Raw genomic sequence first — 20563 nt, 5'->3', positions numbered from 1 at the left:
AGGAGGGAGGAAAGAGGCATCCAACTGTCTAGTTTGGTCCTAGCTAAACTCAGAGATAAAGAGTGTTTCTCAACAGTGTTCAGACCATTTTGTTTCCTGTTGGGAAAAAAAACAAAAACAGAAGAAGTGAAAGAACACATGGAATACAATGAACACAAGGCCTTGTCCCCTTGAAAAATGCTGAGAATGCAGCTGAGCAAGCTTCTCTTGCAAGCACTCAAATTGCTCCATGAGAAATTCTACAGACATCATAATAATGTGTTTACACATTGACAAGCTATGATGCTGCTACAGCAAACAGAACCTGCAAGTTTCATAGGTATTGCAGGACTGCAAAGGTCATCTTTATTCTTTTACATAGCCCTGCCTACCGACAGTTTAATATTACCTGGTCAAGTGACATTTCAGCTCCAAATGCAGAAGAATCAAAGAAATTAAATCCAGGTGATTTTGATGTAAAGCCAGTAAGAAAAGAAAAGGCAGGTGATTTGGATGTAGAGCCTTCACTTTCTGAGTGAAGTCTGGTATAATAAAAGAAAGAACATTAAAAAGATTAAGAAGAAAACATTTTGTGTTATACCTGAAAGCAGCCCAAATCTTATTTTAGTAGAATTTTTCATCAAGGGAATCCCAGGGAAGAGCAACTTTTATGAATAATAGTTGAACTAAAAATCCTTACAAATCATATGCAGTTTTCATCCCACTAGAATCAGGTGTCTTTGGAAGTATATTAGACTCTGGAGTTCTTAGAAAGTGATGTCCAGTTGATTTAATATAACTTTCTGCCTGCCCATCCTGTTAAAGAGAATGCAAATATGAGGCTATGTCTATATAGCTTTTACACCCACAGCAACATTAACTGAACATATTTGGGCTTTGCATGAAGGTAAGCAATTTTGAACCTCATCATTGATAAGATGCTATCCTGGAAGCAAAGATGCTGAAGATGTTGGATATCCATTTCTACAGTAAGTACATAGGTACAATAGCAGTAAGAAGAATTCAACAATATCTATATATAAACACAGAAAAGCATGCATGTGAAGATTATGAAGCACCTTAAACAAAGGCAGAACACTAGTCCCTTCAGCAAAGTTTAATTTGCAGTGAGTGGAAGCAACTCTCTGACAGAAGAGATTCCAATTCTAGTAGGGGCTTGTATGGGAACACCTGTGCACAAGCAGGTGTTCTGCCATTGTGTTATAGCCCCCTACCAACACTCTCTGATGATTCACTAAAAGACAAGATTCAGTATGCTATTGCAGTGGGAAAGTACAGCATACTCAAGGACTCTTTCTGGGATTACTCAAAGCACTGAGGACTGCAGTCAAGCAGCCTTTGTCCCCTTAGTTCAAAACAGCATCCAACTCCTTTCCTGAGGTCGTGACAGAGGAATAATCTATGCACATACACACACATACAGCAAGACAGTGAGTAAGTGAAAGAAAATGGTTTCTAGCTGCAGATGTTCCTGAGGTACCACAATTATATTTTGTGAGGTTGAACTTGAAGTGTGATTGGACATTCCATCATCAGCTTACATTTACTTATGGAATGAGCCTTCAAATCAAGTTATTGATTTCTTAATGAAAAGTACTCTGGATTGACTGGTTGCTTTTAATTTCTGGATCTGGGTATTCTTATTTTGTTCCAGTTAATACCATGGTTGTCAGAAAACACTTCATTTCATAGCTTTTCAACTCAGAAATACTTGTGAATAAGCTGCACTATTTTGTTGTACTAACTGCCCCTTAATATAAAGAAAATAATCATTATAAAATGATAATTTAAAAGTTAGCATGCAAATGAAATAATTAAAAAGAAAGTTGGACTGACTTTAGATGGAAATGTAGACTCCTTTGACTTTTCTTCTTCTTCTTTCCTTCCTGTATAGTCATCCTCCTTTTCTGCTGTAGAATTTATTTTTTTTTTTAGTAATTATACATGAAGAGAATATTTGAAAATTTTGCTATTATCTGATGATTGTGGTGTTTCACTGATACCAATTATGAAGGCACTAGCCTGTGTATAGCAGCTGCTGGAGAACATGAGCTGGAAAGTGCCATTACATACATGTCCTAAGAACAGCCACGCTGGATCCATCCAGTCCAGCACCTCCCTTTGCTTCTCCAAAATCTGCTCCAGAGATTCTTCCAACCCTCCAGAGCAGATTGAAAAGGCAAGCAGGGAGGGTCTGAGGAATTAACCCCCCCCCCCCCCCCCCATTTCACTGATGGAAATCCTACAGTTGGTTGGAGAAGTTAATCAGATACCACTGGATGTGTATGTAGTAGTATTTTCTGTGCTAATATTTCAATGACATTTTACCTATTTCTGTAGATTCAATTTCAAACCACTGGTTGCTGCTTGTTTGCTTTTGATGATCCAGCAACCTAAGACAATAAACAGGATGAATTGTTTGTATCTTCATCCAAGAGCCATAATCTATATTTTCATTCTTGAAAATGGGATTTGTTTAAAAAGTTACCTGAATGGTTTGGTTTGCTTTTGCAAGCTAGTTTTAGATGAAACCTTGCTAGTTTTTGTGTTGTTGGTTCCTGTGGTGTCATTACAATTCTAGAACAAAGGACACATTTCAGATGAAGGAAAATACAAAATGATAACTTCAGACATGTTGACTTTTCCCTAGGCTGTACAAATACAGTTCTCTTGACCTCTATTTACAGGTCATATTTTTCAAACATTTTTGCTGCCACTGGATGCTCTCCAGTTTGCCCCATAAAAAAATAAACTGAAGGAAAATTATTGTAGCAAATAAATTAATGAACTTAATTGTAAAATGCTTATTTGCTGAAATGATCATTTTAAATTTTGTTTTGGCTATCTGTTAAACAGAGAATAGAAAATATAACTGAGGTGAGTGTGTCATTTATGTTTTGCATGAACATATATCTGAGTGGATTTTTGAAAGCCTCTTAGATGGAATACGTTAGGACACCTTATTATAGTATGAGTTAATGTACTCTTAAAAGGGAAAGACAAAGTATATTTCTATCAAGAGGGGCCAGAAGGAAAGGATTTAGTGCACGGCTGTCATGCTGAACATCCAAACAAGAGCATGATGTAGCCAAAGTTAAGCCCTTGTAAATCCCATTGATTTTAGTGACATAATTAAGCATGTGTTCATCTCTCTCGCTCATTAAAATCAGGGGGACTTCAGATACTTACTGACATCTCAGAATTCTGAGATGCATTTGTTGATATTCATCAAAGGAAAATGCCCTGGTATTAAGGATGTATGAATTTTGTTAAAACTGTTCCATTTGTGTCAGGCAATTCATATTCTGTCATTGACAGAACTGAATTTTATGTATAAGAATTTCATTCTTGTTTGCAAATATATATGTTTATTTTTTCATTCTACTTATGAGCATTTCATATGAGCATACATGTGCTTTAGTGCACATGTGCACTTACACCTCCTGAAAAATTAAAAATTTAACACTTGCCCTTGTTCACAACTCAGAAAAAGCCAGTCAGCTGCAGAATCCACAGGATGGATTCATAGAAATTCAAACTTACTGGAATCTGCTGTGGATTTCTCTAACACAGAGATTCATGAATTGATCATAGTTTGAGGAGCTATTCCTTCCTATATCAAACCTATGAGCTTTTTAGTTTTGGTCATCTGTTAAGGAAGATGAGATGAGCAGAAAAGTCTGGCTGAATGGGTGAAGTTCGTATGTTCATGAGCATGCACATACAGTGAATTTCTGAATCAGGGCTGGATTCTAAGTGTGATCCTGTGTGGATGGGTGTGTGGGATTGCCCTGTACTTCCTATACATGCTGTAATGGTGATCTGATGGAAGAAACCTCATTCTGGTTATGGAATATCTCCCACTGGATCTGTGATCTTATACTGTATTTCTTATTAACTGAAACAAAACAAATACATATATTGCTCCTAAGGAATATATTATAAAAAAGGACCATTGCTTTATATCAAGATTGGTCCTGGGAGCTTTTTTGGTTCAAGTATAACATAAAAATATTTTAAATAAATAAAATAAAGAGAATGTGGAAATAGTATACAAAGCTATACAGAAGAGATGAAAGTATTATGAATTCCTTCAAATAGGAATCCTAGGAGGAAGAGCCTGCAATATTAGAAAGGAAAGTGAAAGCTGCTCTGAAAACAATTGGAAAGAATAAAGCATCTGGAGTGAATAAGGTACCAAGAGAATTATTCCAAGTTGCAGAGACAGAATTGGTCTAAATCCTAGCAAGAATATGCTAGCAAATATGGAAAACAAAAAAAGTCCCACAGACTGAAAACATTCAATATACATTCTAATCCCCAAGAAAGGAGATGCAAAAGATTGCAGCAACAATAGGACTGTTGCACTAATTTCCCTTGCAAGCAAAGAGATCCTCAAAGAATAGACACACCAAAGAATAATATACTGTTTGGAGACAGAAGGCCCTGATGTTCAAGCTGGATTCTGAAAAGGAAGAGGCACCTTAGATCATATTGCAAATATACATTGCCTACTGGAGTGCACCAAAAAAATTCCAGAAGAAGATCAGTCTTTACTGTATAGAGTATAGCAAAGACTTTGACTGCCTGGATCTTAAAAAGTTATGGAAGAAATGGGTGTGCTTCTGCACTTGATTGTCCTGATGCATTACCTGTATTGTGGGCAAGAGGAGAAAATATGGAGAAACAGAATGGCTTCTTATAGGTAAAGATGACAGACAAAGCTCCTGCCACCTGATGCCACCTTTCCCCATACAATCCCACCCTTGTTTTTGATCTATGGATTGGTGAAGACCTGGGTCTTTACTGCAGTTGCTGCAAGGTTGTGGAATGACCTCCTCATAAGATTTAGGAAGTTGCTTTATACTGTCCCAGTTCACATGATCATAGTGGCTGAAAAAAAAACAACTGTTGCTTTGTATGACGAGGAGGGGCTGTTGTGAACTTTTGTTGAAGCTTTGTACTGAATTTGTAAAAATGTGGTGTTCTGCGTTAATGTTTGTCATTCAGGATAATCTTATGTTGGATTTGTGGAGTTATCCTCCATTCTTTCTTTCTTGAAACCTCACCCCACTTCCTTCTAGTTCAACATTTAGACCAGCAGGAGCCAATCTAAGCATTCCCCTATATTGGAAGCATGGCAGAGAGCTGCAAATGCTTTGGATACTTCTCTGATATCAAGAAGGCAAACACTGTGGATCTTTCTCTGGGTGCAACAAGACAGAGGAATCCCAGATCAAGTGTTCCTTTCCAAGTCAGAGCTCTGTTTCTTACTTCAGAGGAAAAGATTCAATCTATCTCTGAGTTCTAGACCTTCATCCCAGGGGCCCAAGGACTAAAGTCTTAATATAACCCTAATTATTGTTGAAAGTTGAAGCTGAGTCATATAAATGTTTTAAATTAAGAAATACAAAAAAGGGTCAAAGTAAAATTTTTAGACATCTAGATTCATATAATTGCTGTTTGTTTCATACATAAAACTAGTGGACATGCCTGGTTGTGTGTGGGTTGGTCTAGCTATTAGTGTGATACAGCAATGTCTTCAAGGAAAATTAACTTTCTTTCAAACTTGTCCACTGGCTGTGTTGAATGTAAAACTGCTAGTTAAGGAAGGTAGTCACGTAAGGACTGAAGATGGGACTGCATGCTTCAAACTCACAAGTATGTTTAAATAAATTAAAATTAATGCATTGTAAAAAAAAGAAGCAGCAGCAAATAGTCCTGAGTTGCACACTCCTAGTTCCCATTAGTTGCCATGGTCATGGAACTATGGGGTTTACAGTCAAGTGGACATCCTCCATTATTGTTACAGATACATCAATATAAAAAAATGACTGTTTCCATTCTGTAAAATAATCCTTTTGCAAAATAAATGCAAGGATTGCTCACATCAATCCTTTTGTGCCTTACTAGCCACTTCCTCTACCTTCTATTTGCATACCTGATTTTCATTTTCCACCTGGCTGAAGTACATACTGGCCACTGTAGAATGTTCTGCAGGATCTGCTCTCTCCCCCTCACCTGTATTATTTAATAGCAGTGTAAGACTATTACCCCTACATTCAGGAGAAACCTATGCATTTTTAAGACAAACAGCCGGTTGCTATGAAAAACTTGGGAATGTCTCTGAATACTAGATTTATCAGCACTGGTGCAGGCTGTAAAAGTATCATTGTTTAATTTATGTACACAATGTATGCATGGTGCAATGCTGTGCGGTTACTGCACTGCATGGAATCTCACCTTCTGTACTGGACTCACACATTTGCTTGGTTTCTATGCTTCTCCATCTTTCCTCCAAATGATGGCACATAGCTCTTTAACCCCCATGGCTGTAAATCAATCCCAGAAGACATCACTCCTGCCTACTTAGCCTGCCTTTCCCTCAATGGCCCACATGTTTCCCTGGACATGGCTGCAGCCAGCAACTCCTGCTTTTTTTTGGGGTGGAGGGGAGGTACTTAGCGAAGCAACTGCCCACTCACTTTAGTAGCTCTGGTGCTCCCATTGCTGCCACATACTGCATCAATCACATCTACTTGCACATCCACCTCTACCCCCCCTCCTTGCACATGTGTTCATGCCCTCCATGTGCAGGACTCACACATGCCATCCGCGGCTGTCCCCACTGCAATCAGGCACATGGAGGGCATTGACATAGCCAGCTTGCCAGGGCCAAAGAGCATGTGACCTGCTAGGTAGACTTTTCCAAGGATACCCTTGCTAGTAGGCTGTCTGAACAGTGGGGATTTTGCCTGGTCATGACGATTGTTGGGGACAAGAAGGAAACAGGACAGAGAGTGGGACACAGTGACAGCATCCGTGGGATGCTCACCCTGTTTGTGAAATCCCATGCACTGCCCATGTGTGACTCGTGTGCAGGACTGCTGGCTCCCACAGTGACACAAATATGGTGCCACCTCAAAATGCTGCTCCAGCACAGGTCAGTTACCTGGCAGGAGTGCCAAGCACAGCTGGATCTGCTGGAGGTTGCTGGAACTTGGACCTTGCCCTGAATGGGGTTGCACTCCCTCTAAAGGACAGGGTCCGCAGCTTGGGAGTGCTCCTTGACCTGGAGCTGTCCCTGGAAGCTCAGGTGACTGCAGTGGCAAGGAGTGCTTACCTTCAGCTTCGGTCCATCCATCAGCTGCGTCCCTACCTGGAGGATGATTGCCTAGCGACAGTGACACATGCATTGGTTACTTCCCACTTGGATTTCTGTAATGCACTCTACGTGGGGCTGCCCTTGAAGACAGTCTGGATACTTCAGATGGTGCAAAACAGAGCAGCCAGGTTGCTGACGGGGACTGGGCGTTACTCTCATATAACCCCAGTCCTCTACCAGCTTCACTGGCTTCCCATCGAAGACCGGGCTCAATTCAAGGTGCTGGTTATAAAGCCCTTAATGGCTTGGGACCTGGATACCTAAAGGAACGCCTTCTTCCGTATTTGCCCTCCCGTCCCCTGAGATCAGCAGTAGAGGCCCTCCTCCAGGAACCCTCCGTGAAAGACACTAGGAGGCAAAGTACCTGGAGGAGGGCTTTCTCTGCAGTGGTGCCCCGCCTATGGAATGCGCTCCCCAGAGAGGTCTGCCTGGTGCCATCATTATTTGTTTTTCGGCACCAGGCTAAGACCTTTTTATTTCAACAATATTTTAATAACTTTTAACACCAGCTTATAGGTTTTAATCTGCAGCCAGGGTGGATCTGGATTTTATTTGAATTGTTCTATTTTATTTTATGTAAGCCATCCCGAGGCTATGAGATGGGACGGCATACAAATTCTCTAAATAAATAAATAAACTTGCACAGTGTGATGTCCTACTGCTTGTGAGAACCTTTTGCTGCAGCTGGGTATCATAAATCCATGTGCGGGCAGGGAAGACAGGAAGTGGTGCAGCTGCTTGGCACCAAATTAAATGGTAGAAGCATAAAAACCATGCAGGAACCCTTACAACAGATCATTATTTCTCTGTGTGATTTCATGGAAACCAGACATGGCATGTTTCACCATGGATGCTGAATTCACACACAATGACAAGCCATGTCTGTATGGTTTCCAGCATGGCTTGTTGCTGTGTGTGAATTCAGCCTATATCAAAGGCTTTATCTAAGCCATTCAGCCTATGTCAAAAGCTATATCTAAACCTTCTACAGAAACAGATTCAAATTCATCATGATAAATACAGCTAAAATGTTTAATAAAAGCACATTGATTAATAAACAGATTAACTAGGGAGCCTAATCATTCAGGGTAGGGGTGGATGAAGAGGTGGCTCTTTAACAGGTAAACTACAATACCTGTTAAATACAATACAATACAATGTTTATTTACAAACATTTTAAAGGGCAAACAGGCAACAGTAAGAGAAGTTAAAGGTTCTAAAAAGAAGATGCTCAAAAGAGGGAACATGTCACATTCTTGATAGCCATCCACAGTCAATCGATCCACAAGGTAGCCTATAAATTGGCCAATCAAAAGCCTTGGCAAGAAATATGATCCATTCCTAAGAATTCTTTATCTATATAGATCAGCATTTACCCACCAAGATAGAAACATAGAAACAGAGCAAGTCAGAAGAGGTCTCCTGGGCCATCTAGTCTGACCCCTAGCTCTGCTCACAACATGCCCACCATGTGCCAGGAAGCAAGCTTTCGAATCTTTTGTCTGAACCCATCACCTCCTTCACAGGGGAGGCAGGTGACTCCTATTTTAGTGGGATTCCTCATCTATTACAATTTTTCTTTTCAGCTTTATGGAAGCTATCCATGAGGTTCCATGGTGACAAACTTAATTTGGGGCAAGGTCCAGCACATGGATAGCTTATATAAAGCTCCTATAAAGTTTAAACGAAAAGCTGCAGTGGATGAGGAGTGGTTTCCTCTAGGAATGGATGCACGTGTGTAAAGTTGCCAGTGTACATACACATGTGATAAGAAACACGTGGTAACAGAACTATGTTTCCTCTCCTCTCAAAAAAGTAAAAAATAATATTTCAGAATATTTTCAGTACCTGCACATTTCTCTGTGTGATCAAACAATGGCTTCAAAGTTGATACACTTTGGACTAGTTTCTGAGATAAGTTGGGAAGATGCAATAGCTTATATGTCTCAGGTTTCTTGTTTATCAAGTGATGGCTTTTGCTGAGTGAGCTGAAAGAAAAAGCTACAATGAAAGCAAACCATAAACTAAATAAATACATTTCTAAAAGGAAAAGTGAGATGCAATGCAAGGGACCAGGGGTTATGAAAGTGAAAGGCAAGAGCTTGAGAAGGTCTGGCATTTCTGCCAAAGATAGATAATGTCCTCATTGAAGTATACATATTTCATATACAGAAGAGCCTGCTTTAATTGCATAACAACCATATGTGACACCTGAGGCAGAAATATAGCATAGTTAAAAGTGGTAAATCTGTTCCTATTGCATTCAGTGAGAGATTTCTTACAAGCCTCTGTGAAGACAGGATTTAATTCTTACATGCCAGGAAAGTATCTTAGGCTATATTACTTGAGAAATAAATCATTTTCTTTCTGAAGATATGCAAATATGGTAATGATCTGAACTGGAATTAAAACATTCAACCACAGCAACAGTTTAAAAGTGGAGTAACTTCTTCCCTTTGCTGCAGAGCATGGATTAAAACTGGCTTAATTGCCAGTCTGTCTTTTCTGGCAGCTCTGTGTTTTTGAAGGTGGGCAAGAGATCAGTACAAGAAACTTTGTATCATCATTAGCAAACTACAAGGGAACCCCATTGCAGTTAAATGGATATTAATATACTGGCAGTGTGGATACGTCCAAAGGTTTATATAAGATTATAGCATCTGTTTCTCAATTCTTGTCCATGTGTAGAAGAATATATTTTAAAATGCTACCTCTCATCAAATGTCTTCTCTGTTTCTATACTTGTTGCCATTTCTTCTTCTATTGCTTCATGATGATTCTGAACTTCAGGATTATCCTGATCTTCTGTAATCTTTTCAAGTTTCTAAAAGAAAAATAATATAAGGGAATGCAGTAACTTTACCCAAATATGCATTTTTGCTGTCAACTATACTGTATCATATAAATTTCAATGAGGAATCTATATTCACAGGACTGCTTTGATGGTCCTTTCAGACTTGGAAAACTGCTTCTAACTAGGGGAATCTTATCTTTCCATGGCTGCCCTCCACTAACTGAAGTAATCCCAGGGTATGCCTGTTTGTCCTTATTTAGATGGCACCTTTCAAACTTAAAAGGCCCTCAAAGAGCCTTATACCAAAAACAGAAATTATTAAAGTTATTCACAGTGGCTGGAATCCAGAATTTCTGTGAGTGATACTCTACTCACACTGGGGTGGGGGGTGTTTACTAATTCCTCCTAAATCTGCTCCAGAGGGTTGGTGCAACATTACAGCAACATAGCAGAGATGCAAGGAGCATGCAGGAGGAAGAGTGAATCAGTAAAGATTGTTTTCCTCCTCTTCTTCCAGCAGGGGCCTCCACCAGATTGCAGTCCTGTCTGAAAATGAAAGAAACCTGCCCTTCCAACAAGGGCAACTCAGGATCCAAACAGCAATGTTTCTTAAAACCAAAAAAATCAGAACTAATATGAACTCCACAAAAATCAATATAGCAAGTGCCAAGACAATACAAAACCTGAAAGAAAGGGCATGGTCTCTTAACTACCATCAATCCCATGGCCTTCAAATGAGCAATAGACTATGTTGGGTTGGATTTGTCCACAATTTTCCTTCGATTTTCATCTTAACTTTTGCCTTTGCTTCCTCATTACCTTTAGCTCTCCAGTAATCCACCGAGAAATCTAAGCTCCAGCAAGAGGGAAACAATGTCTAGAAACTATTGTGCTACCTGCCTGAATGAGTTCTTTGTTCCAAGAATCCACTAAAGCTTAGACAGAATAGCTCTCAAAGTCTGCTGAATGCTCTCCCTAGAACCCTCTGGAAACCATCCATAACAATTAGCCTTTAGGACTATCCTAATTGGTCTTTCACCCAATTTGAGAAACCAGGTCATTAACCAAGTCCTTAAGCTTCCCTAGAAGTACATTCAATTCTTCAATAAATCAAGTAGCACAAAGCAGAGGAAGGTAAAAGGTATATTGGATCTACTACTAGATCTCAAGTTTGTTTGTTTGTTTGTTTATTTATTTATTTAGAAAATTTCTATGCCTCCCCATTCGCCGAAGCCTCGGGGCGACTCACAAATATATATAAGTTGGTTAGCAATAGATGACCAACTATGCAGAAGTGACTCCATTAGTGCAGAACACAGCAAGAATATGATGCAGAATTTGTAGGTACTTAAACAGTGCGTAACTGGTAGGGACACTGACTTATTAGAGTGAAGTGTGTGCGACAGAAATGTGGGACTGTAATTATGATTTATATAGGTTTTGCAGTACTTTATACATTACAACACAACCTTCCTTTGAAATCTGCCTTTACAAATACATGTGAATGAAACAAGTTTGCAAAACCACCTTTAATCATACAACAAACATAAACTGCTGCAAAACTAATGTGCTTTGTCCTTCCAAGGACTGGTGTTGAACAAAAGCCAGGAAACTGATCTATGAAACATTTTCAACCTTAGTTCAGCCATGAATTCAGTAGTAGCCTTAGGCAAGCTGAGCTAAGTCACTGCTCCGAATCTGCACTATGAGATAATAATAGTGACTTGTCTTAGAGGGTTAATGCAGGAATGGCTTTGGTCCCTCTAACAGGGGTATATAAATACTATGTGTATAATTCTGTCATAGTTACGAAATATTGTCAGATGAGATGTTAGTGTCAGTCCCATATCAATTGCGTGCTAATAAAATAAAAATAAATAAGTTTAATATCTGTAGTATTAAGAAAAGACTCTGTAATGTTCACCTAACAATAGCAGAAACTGAAAACACTTCATTTGGCTAACACTTATGAAATCACCATTAAGTTCTTAAATCTAGCTTCTGATCAGTCTGCAGCTATTTTACTGGGTTTCCATATTTCCCCAACTTTTTAATGAGCCTGCTGCTGTCACCCATCAGATCCAAAAACCATATCAGGCTTTCATAGTAAGGTGACGTCTTCTAGGTGGGATGAAGATGGGAGTCTGTTTCTTTTAAATGGGTTGTGGGATACAGAGGTAACAAGGGACAATCTATATCTCTACCTGTGGGGAAGTCGACAGCTAGAGCACAGAGAGATAGCTGGATCTGAGTAAAATGAGAGGCCATGGACAATATGCAGCCTGATACATGTGCATTCAATGCTTCTTCAATTCATGAGGAAATCCCATTTAGTTTTTTTAAAAATAAAATAATTGTGTATTCTAGTCAACAACAGTCAGAACACTAGACAATTTACCTTGATTTATGTTCCAAACAATGCATTACAGTTTTATCCATTGTAGTGTGATACTATAGGATTTCAACACAGACTATAATGTAACATGGAATTTAATAATAGGCTCTTTATAGTACCTGTTTGAAATACTTCAGGTTCTTTTCCAGCTCTTCTGCTGTTTTGTCTAGTTCAAGTGATTGTTGCCTGAGAACCACTGCATGCATAAGCGTTTCTTTTGTGTTCTGTCTCAAAGAAGCGCTTTCTTATATTAAGGAATCAATAAAACATGTACAGCAGTCAAGTAAAGGCTAAATAGAATTACAATTCAGTCCACAACTATAAAGTATTCACTTGGATTTAAACCACTGAAATCAATGAGTAAATTCTCACAGTCATGCTACTTAACTTGAGTAGCTGCATTCACCTCCTAGATTCAGCCATGGTGGTAGGAAGCATGCTTCCTGAATCATTTGCTATTTAGTTCAAATGGAAATATCTATGAGATGCTGGAACCCACATCGGGAAGATTAATGGTTCTGTGCTAAGCTGTATTTAGTGTCTTAGGGATCATCATGGATAGGTTTGCATGTGGATCTGAGGAAGGGCAATACCACAAAAATCAGCACTCATAAAAATCATGTCCACTATTCAACTTAATTGTGCAGAGAACTGGACTTTAGTGACTAAAGCACTGGATAGGGTTGTGGTCCAAATCCTTGAATTAATTACGTAGCTTTTAACAAGAGCCTGTGCTCTGTTTCCATAAATCTACAACATGATAGATTTATGTTGTATGTCAACAATGATGATATTCTGAGGATTAAGTGCATTTTGAATTCATTTTGAATATAGCCTACACTGTAGTTATTCCACCCTAAGTGGAATATTGACCCAGAACCTACCAGATAAAGCCACAAAATGCAACAAAAACCTTTAACCTCACATTTCCTCCTAAAGATGCAACTGGTGTGTGGATACATCTGTGACCCCCAGGATGAAAGTGACTGAAACAGACCAGGTTCTAGGAAAAAAAGTGTTAATGAATGAGTCACATTTATGCCTCTGGGGTAAAAACAGATCCAAAACAAATTTAAAATCCCTCTGGTCTATGCTACAATGTATATTTGCCAGAAAAAAGGGGCCCCATTGTTTTCTATTTTCACAAACACTCTCCCATTGTTGTTATTATTTTTAATCTGAGGTGTTGCTTAGTGAGGTCAGTCTGATTCCAATTAAATGAATGGGAGGTAAAATGAAACACTTCACATCCAACTTATGGAAGAACCATGACAACAATGAATGGTACTAATGCTAATAAAATAAAATAAAATCCAACATTACTCCATGATGATACAGATGTTAGTATAAGGAACTATTAGCCATTCAGCATTTTGTTTGTGCTGTTCATACCAGCAATATGCTGAAGGAAATAACATCAGGGCTTAGTGGAATACCATAGAAAATAGCATTTTAAGTAAACATAGAAGCCAAATGCTTGGAAAATCAACAATATATTTGATTATTTATTTTACATTAATTCCCTGACAAATGATGACTCTGATGTCATATTAATGACTCTATTTAATGTGATATTAATAATCTTTTTATGCACATAGGTAGATTAAAAATGTTTTAAATAAACAATTGAGTGTGCTCTAAAGAAGTAACTGTACCCAAGGGAAGTAATTCTTGAATAAGAACACTATTTGGACATCGTTGCTAATGCTATAGGAGTTCTTTGACAAACTAACGGAGTAAATACCAACTCACCAATATTAAAGCAATCAGAAGCAGTGGCACACCTCTGCTGGTATAACAGTTTTATTATTGTTTCCTGGCCAGCAATCCTTGCCTAGCAGCTGTACAGTATTTTCTTTCTTTGGTTGTGCTGGTTTTCTGGATGCTCCCATATTTTAAAGGGCATGCATCCACCAGAAATACCAACAGGTAACAGAGTCAATGTTACTGCTACTGTCCCCATCAACAAGAACTTGAGGTGAGCTGGAGCAAAGTTTAGGACCTTTCAGCAACTCTATTATCCCCTGAGGCTTCTTGCCAGCAGTAATACTTGCCATCAAATGGGCTGAATTACCAAGGGTATGTACAACTTCTGAGCCACACCAAATTAATGTATCAGTTGATATTTGTATGATACAATTTAATTGATTGCCTTAGTATTTGTGTTTTCAACCCAATTTCTACTATTCCTAGTTAGTATTTTAGATACAATATAATTTAAAAATTCCATATGACACATTTCCAGTTAAAATCAAAGAACATAATATATGCTAAAATTCCATATTCTATACATGTTTGCTCTTTTGGTTTCCCTGACAAGAAAACTGAATTTGTATAAATGCAATCAGAAAACTAGACATTGTTTGTGGAGACCTGCTTATTGGGGGAATGGGTATAAATATATGTTTGGGGCATATTTGTGCAAATTTAGTTTTTTAGAAAAATATATGACAATTCCAAACTTGCAATTTGCAAGAATGGTAAATGTGCAGATTAATACTGTGAGAACTCACAAATAATTTAAATAAGAGACTGAGAGATCAGATGATGAGACACACTTTTTCACTATTGCAGAGGAAACTGGCTATTTCGGCATTCCCTTATATAAAGGACATCTTGATTCAGTGCAATCGGTTGAATTAATGTTTTGATCTCAAGAAGTTATCTTATTTCATGTATTTTATATAAATGGACATTGCAGGAAACCATGCTTTCACCTTGAAGATCTTTGATTTCAGCTTCTTTCTGTTTAAGTAGTTCAGATAGTTTCAGAACTCGGTTTTGGATTTCTTCACAATTTTTTTTCTCCTCATAATATTCCTGGGCAATTACATTTTCTGAATACTTTGCCTGATGCTGATTGAAAGTTTCTTGATACTGCTTCATATACTCCTGGTACATTTTCCTAAACAAGGGAATAATGTTTAGATACTATTTGTCTTTTCAAAGCACAAGCACATTGACATAGACTTAGATCTACTCAGAAGAAATTTGGAAAAATATTGACACAACATGCTGTGTTTCATTAATGGGAACATTTGAGACTACTTGCATTTTTTCTATTACTTTTCAATGGGATGTAGGATGTGGTTTGCTATGGTTAGCAAGTGCCATTGAAATGCTGTTGCATAACTGCAATCCTTCATGAAAGTGTACATTTGTAACTTCCCAAAACATAGTTTTCACATTTTTATAGCTAATGGGTGGAATGATTATGATTAGCAATATTTTGTGAAATTATTATTAATATAAGTTCAAATGTTCTTGCATACCTGTCTTTTTCTGTAGATTCCTGATGTTTCTCAAGTTCTTTTTGTAAATATTTTTCATGTTCATTAAGAATTATGTATGTTGGTTTCCAACTAAGGTAAATTGTTAAACCAAAAGTATTTACTTATTAAAATAGTACATCAACAGTACCAAACCAACAAAATAATGCATAATTACCATCCCTATGAAAGTGAGGTTTCAAACTACCTTTCTATTTACACCATCCTTCCCTACCCACATATATCATCCCCTAAAGACATTATAACAATGCACTCTAAAGAAAAGTACCTAGGCTAATGTTGGCTTCTGTGAACCTTAGTTAAAACCATTGGATTGACTTACATGGGATGCAACTTATAACCATCAAATACAAACTAGCATGTGCTGTGAATATGTAATAACTTTTTGATATTTATTTATTTAATTCATCTATATACCACCTGATAGCTGAGGTTCTCTGGGCAGTTAACAAAAATAGCATAAAGATTTCATGGGCATGAAAACACTCATACTCGGTAATACTATAAAATTCACAGGGAGTAAGTGTAAGAGATTGTTCTGTCACTCAAGAAGGCTCCAGGTCAAATCTGAACACCACCACCTGCAATATAAGGATAATTTTCCTGACTGGCCTGCATTACAGAGCTGGTTTAAGATTATGGAATGTACTGAAAACTCTTGCAATGCTCAGGGAGCATTAAGCATTATTGTTTTCTGTCTACAACCAAATAATTCCATCAGGCTACAGAGAGTGAGAAAGGGGAAATAGTGCCACTGCCAAGCTATGAGCTCTGCTCAGAATCTAGCTCCATCAGCCTTCTTTCTCCATCAGCAATTGCTCCACCAAAATAGCAGAGTGAGAGATGAGAAGTGGGTGTATCCCCTAACTTAGCAAAGAGGTTCACAACTTTTGACTCCTCTCCTTGAACTGTTTCCATTCCAGCTGTTAATGTAAGAGCTTTATAAAAAAGAACTAGTGCCCAAATTTGCTCCCGCCTCCCTTTCTCCTAATCCCTTTTCCTTTGTATTGTATCTTTTCCATTGTAAGTCTGAGGGCGATGATTGTCTTACTGTTGATCTTTGTAAAATAGTCTACAAGACTTTTTGGATTAAATCACAAGTAACATGTTGCCTTCTAGTAATAAAGCATCATTTGGATACAGTCCCCTTCTTGTTGGTATTATGTAGTTTCAGGAATATAGTTTATTTATTTATTTAAAACTTTTGTATGCCATCTCCCATGCAAGGCATCTTGGGACGGCTCGCAATCAATACATTAAAACAATCAATAAAATCACATACATTAAAACAATCCAAGCAGTAAAAGCAATAAAACATGACTGTTACATTAATATTAGTTTTTAAAATACCAGTTAAATAAAAAGGTTTTGACATGGCGCCGAAAGAGTGTAAGCTCTGTGATGTACTTACGCCTTACAGTTCTCCTTACTGCTATTGTTTTGCTTGCTCAGGTTACTAACCATTTCATCATTTTTGTTAATATCTTCTTGTAGCTGACAGATTTCACTTTTTTTCTCCACAACTTTTGCAGTATATACTGAAAAGAAATGCTATCTTCCATATATTAAAGCATTTAAATTAAGAATGGCTCACTGTAACTTATATTACAGAATTAGTTCGGTGAATCCCATGAATCAAGTCAGAGTGTTGATCCTGGACCTTGTTATGGCTCTTGGAATTCTATCATGCACATTCAATTCCTCTGCTCCATTGTTTCTAGGTCAGTTACTATTTATAAGGATATTTCTACACTACCTTAACAAGGGCAGTTTAGCAAAACATACAAATATGAAACAAATCAAATTTCAGCACTAGTGCAATTAAAACAGATTACTACAAGCAAAAAGAGCACAGTGCATGTCCTTTAACTTTTTTTAGTTAAATGTGCTTTTGGTCAGAGATAGTTGTTTGTGAAAGGCAATTCCCAGGCAGTTTCAAGCATGCAAGTATTATTATTACTGCTACTATGACTATTATTATTCCAACAGCCAAATACATTGGAGGTACAGAAGCATTTCTTTAAATTTGGGAGATCATGTTTTTCATTTCTTCTTTTTCGTATGGACCAAGGTTGCTTTCAGAGGAGGCTGTTATGGAATCATTGCCATGTCTCATTTGCAGAAGTTTAGGGGGACCCAAATGTCAATGGACAGATGCACGAGGGAGGGAGACTTTCCATGGCTACTAGCCATGCAGGCTATGTGCTCCCTCCTTCACCAGAGCAGGCCTGCCTGCATCCATTGCTGAGGAGCTTGGGCAGGAGGAGATCTCCTTCTGCTGGAGGGATCCTATGGGCAGCTGGTTTACCACCATGTGTATGGAATGCTGGACTGGATGGACCTTTGGTCTGATCCAGCATGGCTTTTCCTATGTTGTTATGTCATCAACAACTTCTGTTCATATCTCTTCCATGTGTCTCTGCTTCTTCTTCTGTCTCTGTCCTTACTTATAAAATCCATTCTGGAAAAAGGAAGGATTTGCAATGCAATGTCTTCTTGGCTGTTAGCTCTGGAAGCATTCCACAAAAGAAGCTGAGGAGAAGACAAGCTAGCCAACTAATTGTAGGCTGGCTAGCACTATATATTTCACTCTACCAGAAAAGGAGCCACAAGAATATTTACCATAATCTTCACACCTTATGAATGCAAGCCAATATACTCATAATATGTAATGGCATGTAACTTTGTGCTTTTTCTTAAATCAGGAAAAGCACCTGCAGCTGAAATTCATAACCACAAGATGCAGTGAGGATTTGAAAAGTTCACTGAAGAAAGGGTTACCAGGGACTCATGATAGGTATATTATTTCCAGTATCCAACGCCTCTGTATATCAGTTGCTGGGGAATATGGCCAGGAGGATGCTGTTGCATTCCCCTCTTATTTCTGAGCTTCCCACAAGCAGCTGTTTGGCTACTGTGTGAACGGAATGCTGAACAAGACAGGACTTTGCTCTGATTCAGCATGGTTTTTCTTAAGTTCTTAAGATTCAGTTGTCTTGAACAAAGATTAAAGACTGAACAATCTTAAACAAGAGAAGTGAGCAATTTAAGCTCTTGAGCCAGTTCTTTTCATTCAAAATTGCCTCTTCCCAAAAATTCTCTTCTTTGGGAGAAAAAGGTATTTGCACCTGTACCTTTTCCCCTGCAGAAGATAATGCTTTTGGGGGAGTTTTCAACAAAATAATCCAAGGGGAAATGGTTAAATAGCAGCCTTCCCTTACTCATCTTGCAGCCAAGACTGATGCTGTTTAATAACAACAACAACAACAACAACAATAATAATAATAGCAAGGTTATACATGACTTTGTGCACAATATAATCTGGCCTTTAATATGACAAGCTAGCATATGAAAATGTGTATTGCTGGACTCAACAGAGAGCTAGGACTGACTGAGGCTTTCTGACAAGTGTATACTCAACAGCAAACCATGATTTGTTGCTCTGTAATATGTGAAATTGCCCAGAGAGGAGTGGAGCAAGGAACTCAGTGGTGGAAGGGAATTAGTACAACTAAGGTAATGTAGATCTCAGATCATGTAATCATAAGAAGCATGTAAATGGAGCTAAGAAACTGCTATAGAAGAGATGAAGTCGTGTGGAACAACGGAGCCAAATCAGACTGGGATACACTGGCAGCAAACAAAAACTGAATAATGGGGCTGAAGTGATGAATGGTATGGCTCTTAACTATAGTATTGTGGCTTTCAAAAGGTTACTCACTCTGAATCTGCTGTCTCTCATGTTCCTTAGCATAAGATGCTTGCTGAAGCTGAAATACTGAAGCAGAAATTGATATACTTTTGTTTTGGTCTTATTGAAAGTTCAGATACAAAATGTTAAAAAGAAATTGGTATTTTAGAAAAGAGTTCAGTTGCTTCAATATTGATTTTATTCCAGTTTTTGTTATATTCAAGCAGTTCATCTATGGCTTGCCTGTAATAGACAGTGTAACCTTCCCTCACTCCATTGCCACAGACACATTATTCCTCTCCTACCTGCATAACTTGCCATCCCCAGGCTGTTTCTGCAGGCTTCCAACCTGCAGATGTACTTTGTAAACATTTATTTAAAAGTATAGAGGAGAATCTGGTGCGGGGAACTGTGAGGGATGATGGTATGTGAGGTACTAGTCCTTGATGTATATATGCCCCTTTCTCATTTGCTTAATTACAAATAATTGCTATTTAGAGTTTTACTACATGCATTTTATGTAACCTGTAGTTCAGCCTTGAGTGTAACTCCACCTTGATCCAGTAGAGCAACTCCATCTGCCAAAGGACTTTTCACATTCATGGTTAAGGCAGTGACATACAACTGGCAATGACATTTGCTTGAAACTGAGAGTCACCTAATGATTCACATAATCGGAACTTTTCAATAACAGAGTGTTGAGAAAAGGGGTTTACTTTGCTTCATATTACTTTGTTTTGTAAGCCGTCTTGAGACGTTTAGTGAAAGATGGGATATAAATGTTTTATTAAATTAAATTAAAATATTTCAGTGTTAAGCCATTGCAACATACCAAGTTGTAGCAGCAGCTTGTCCAGGTTGTTTAATATAATGTCATTCATTTTGTAACCTATAGTAAGAGAATTTTTTAAAAAAAGAAAAACATCAGAAAAGCATAAATTCACGATGCAATATACCACTGTAAAAGCAGTTGAGGCTGCACTAGTAACATCAATTCAAATGGAGACTGACGCCAAGAAATTCAAAGAAGACTACATTATTTTATTTCTGATCATTATGTATGGGCAGAAAGCTGGGCAGAAAAGAAAGCTGATAGGAAGAAAATGTGTGTGTTTGAAATATGGTGCCGGAGGAGAGCTTTGGGTTAGGGTTAGGGTTCTGGTTACAGTTCTGCTTAGGGTCAGGGTCAGGATTAGGGTTAAATAGCAAGTGCTGAATTAAAAACTCC

General features: G+C 38.1%; 1 protein-coding gene across 1 annotated transcript in view; it reads right to left on the bottom strand.

Moving 5' to 3' along the window:
• The window catches only part of CUNH14orf39 (chromosome unknown C14orf39 homolog), a 28305-nt gene extending 8089 nt beyond the window's left edge, over window positions 1–20216 (bottom strand). Inside the window, exons 1-13 of the mRNA XM_044436252.1 lie at window positions 20168–20216; window positions 19366–19422; window positions 17056–17182; window positions 15627–15716; window positions 15072–15259; window positions 13315–13357; window positions 12474–12594; window positions 9877–9989; window positions 9014–9153; window positions 5942–6021; window positions 2489–2577; window positions 680–745; window positions 402–521 (exon numbers count right to left, since the gene is read on the bottom strand). Of these exons, the coding sequence (XP_044292187.1) occupies window positions 402–521; window positions 680–745; window positions 2489–2577; window positions 5942–6021; window positions 9014–9153; window positions 9877–9989; window positions 12474–12594; window positions 13315–13357; window positions 15072–15259; window positions 15627–15716; window positions 17056–17182; window positions 19366–19422; window positions 20168–20216 (1283 nt within the window). The remainder of the gene's footprint in view (window positions 1–401; window positions 522–679; window positions 746–2488; window positions 2578–5941; window positions 6022–9013; window positions 9154–9876; window positions 9990–12473; window positions 12595–13314; window positions 13358–15071; window positions 15260–15626; window positions 15717–17055; window positions 17183–19365; window positions 19423–20167) is intronic.
• Window positions 20217–20563: the final 347 nt, after the last annotated feature.

This window comes from Varanus komodoensis, unplaced genomic scaffold (genome assembly GCF_004798865.1).
Source record: "Varanus komodoensis strain SLA01 unplaced genomic scaffold, ASM479886v1 scaffold3, whole genome shotgun sequence".
NCBI lineage: Eukaryota > Metazoa > Chordata > Lepidosauria > Squamata > Varanidae > Varanus > Varanus komodoensis.
This window is presented reverse-complemented; position numbering and strand designations above follow the sequence as displayed.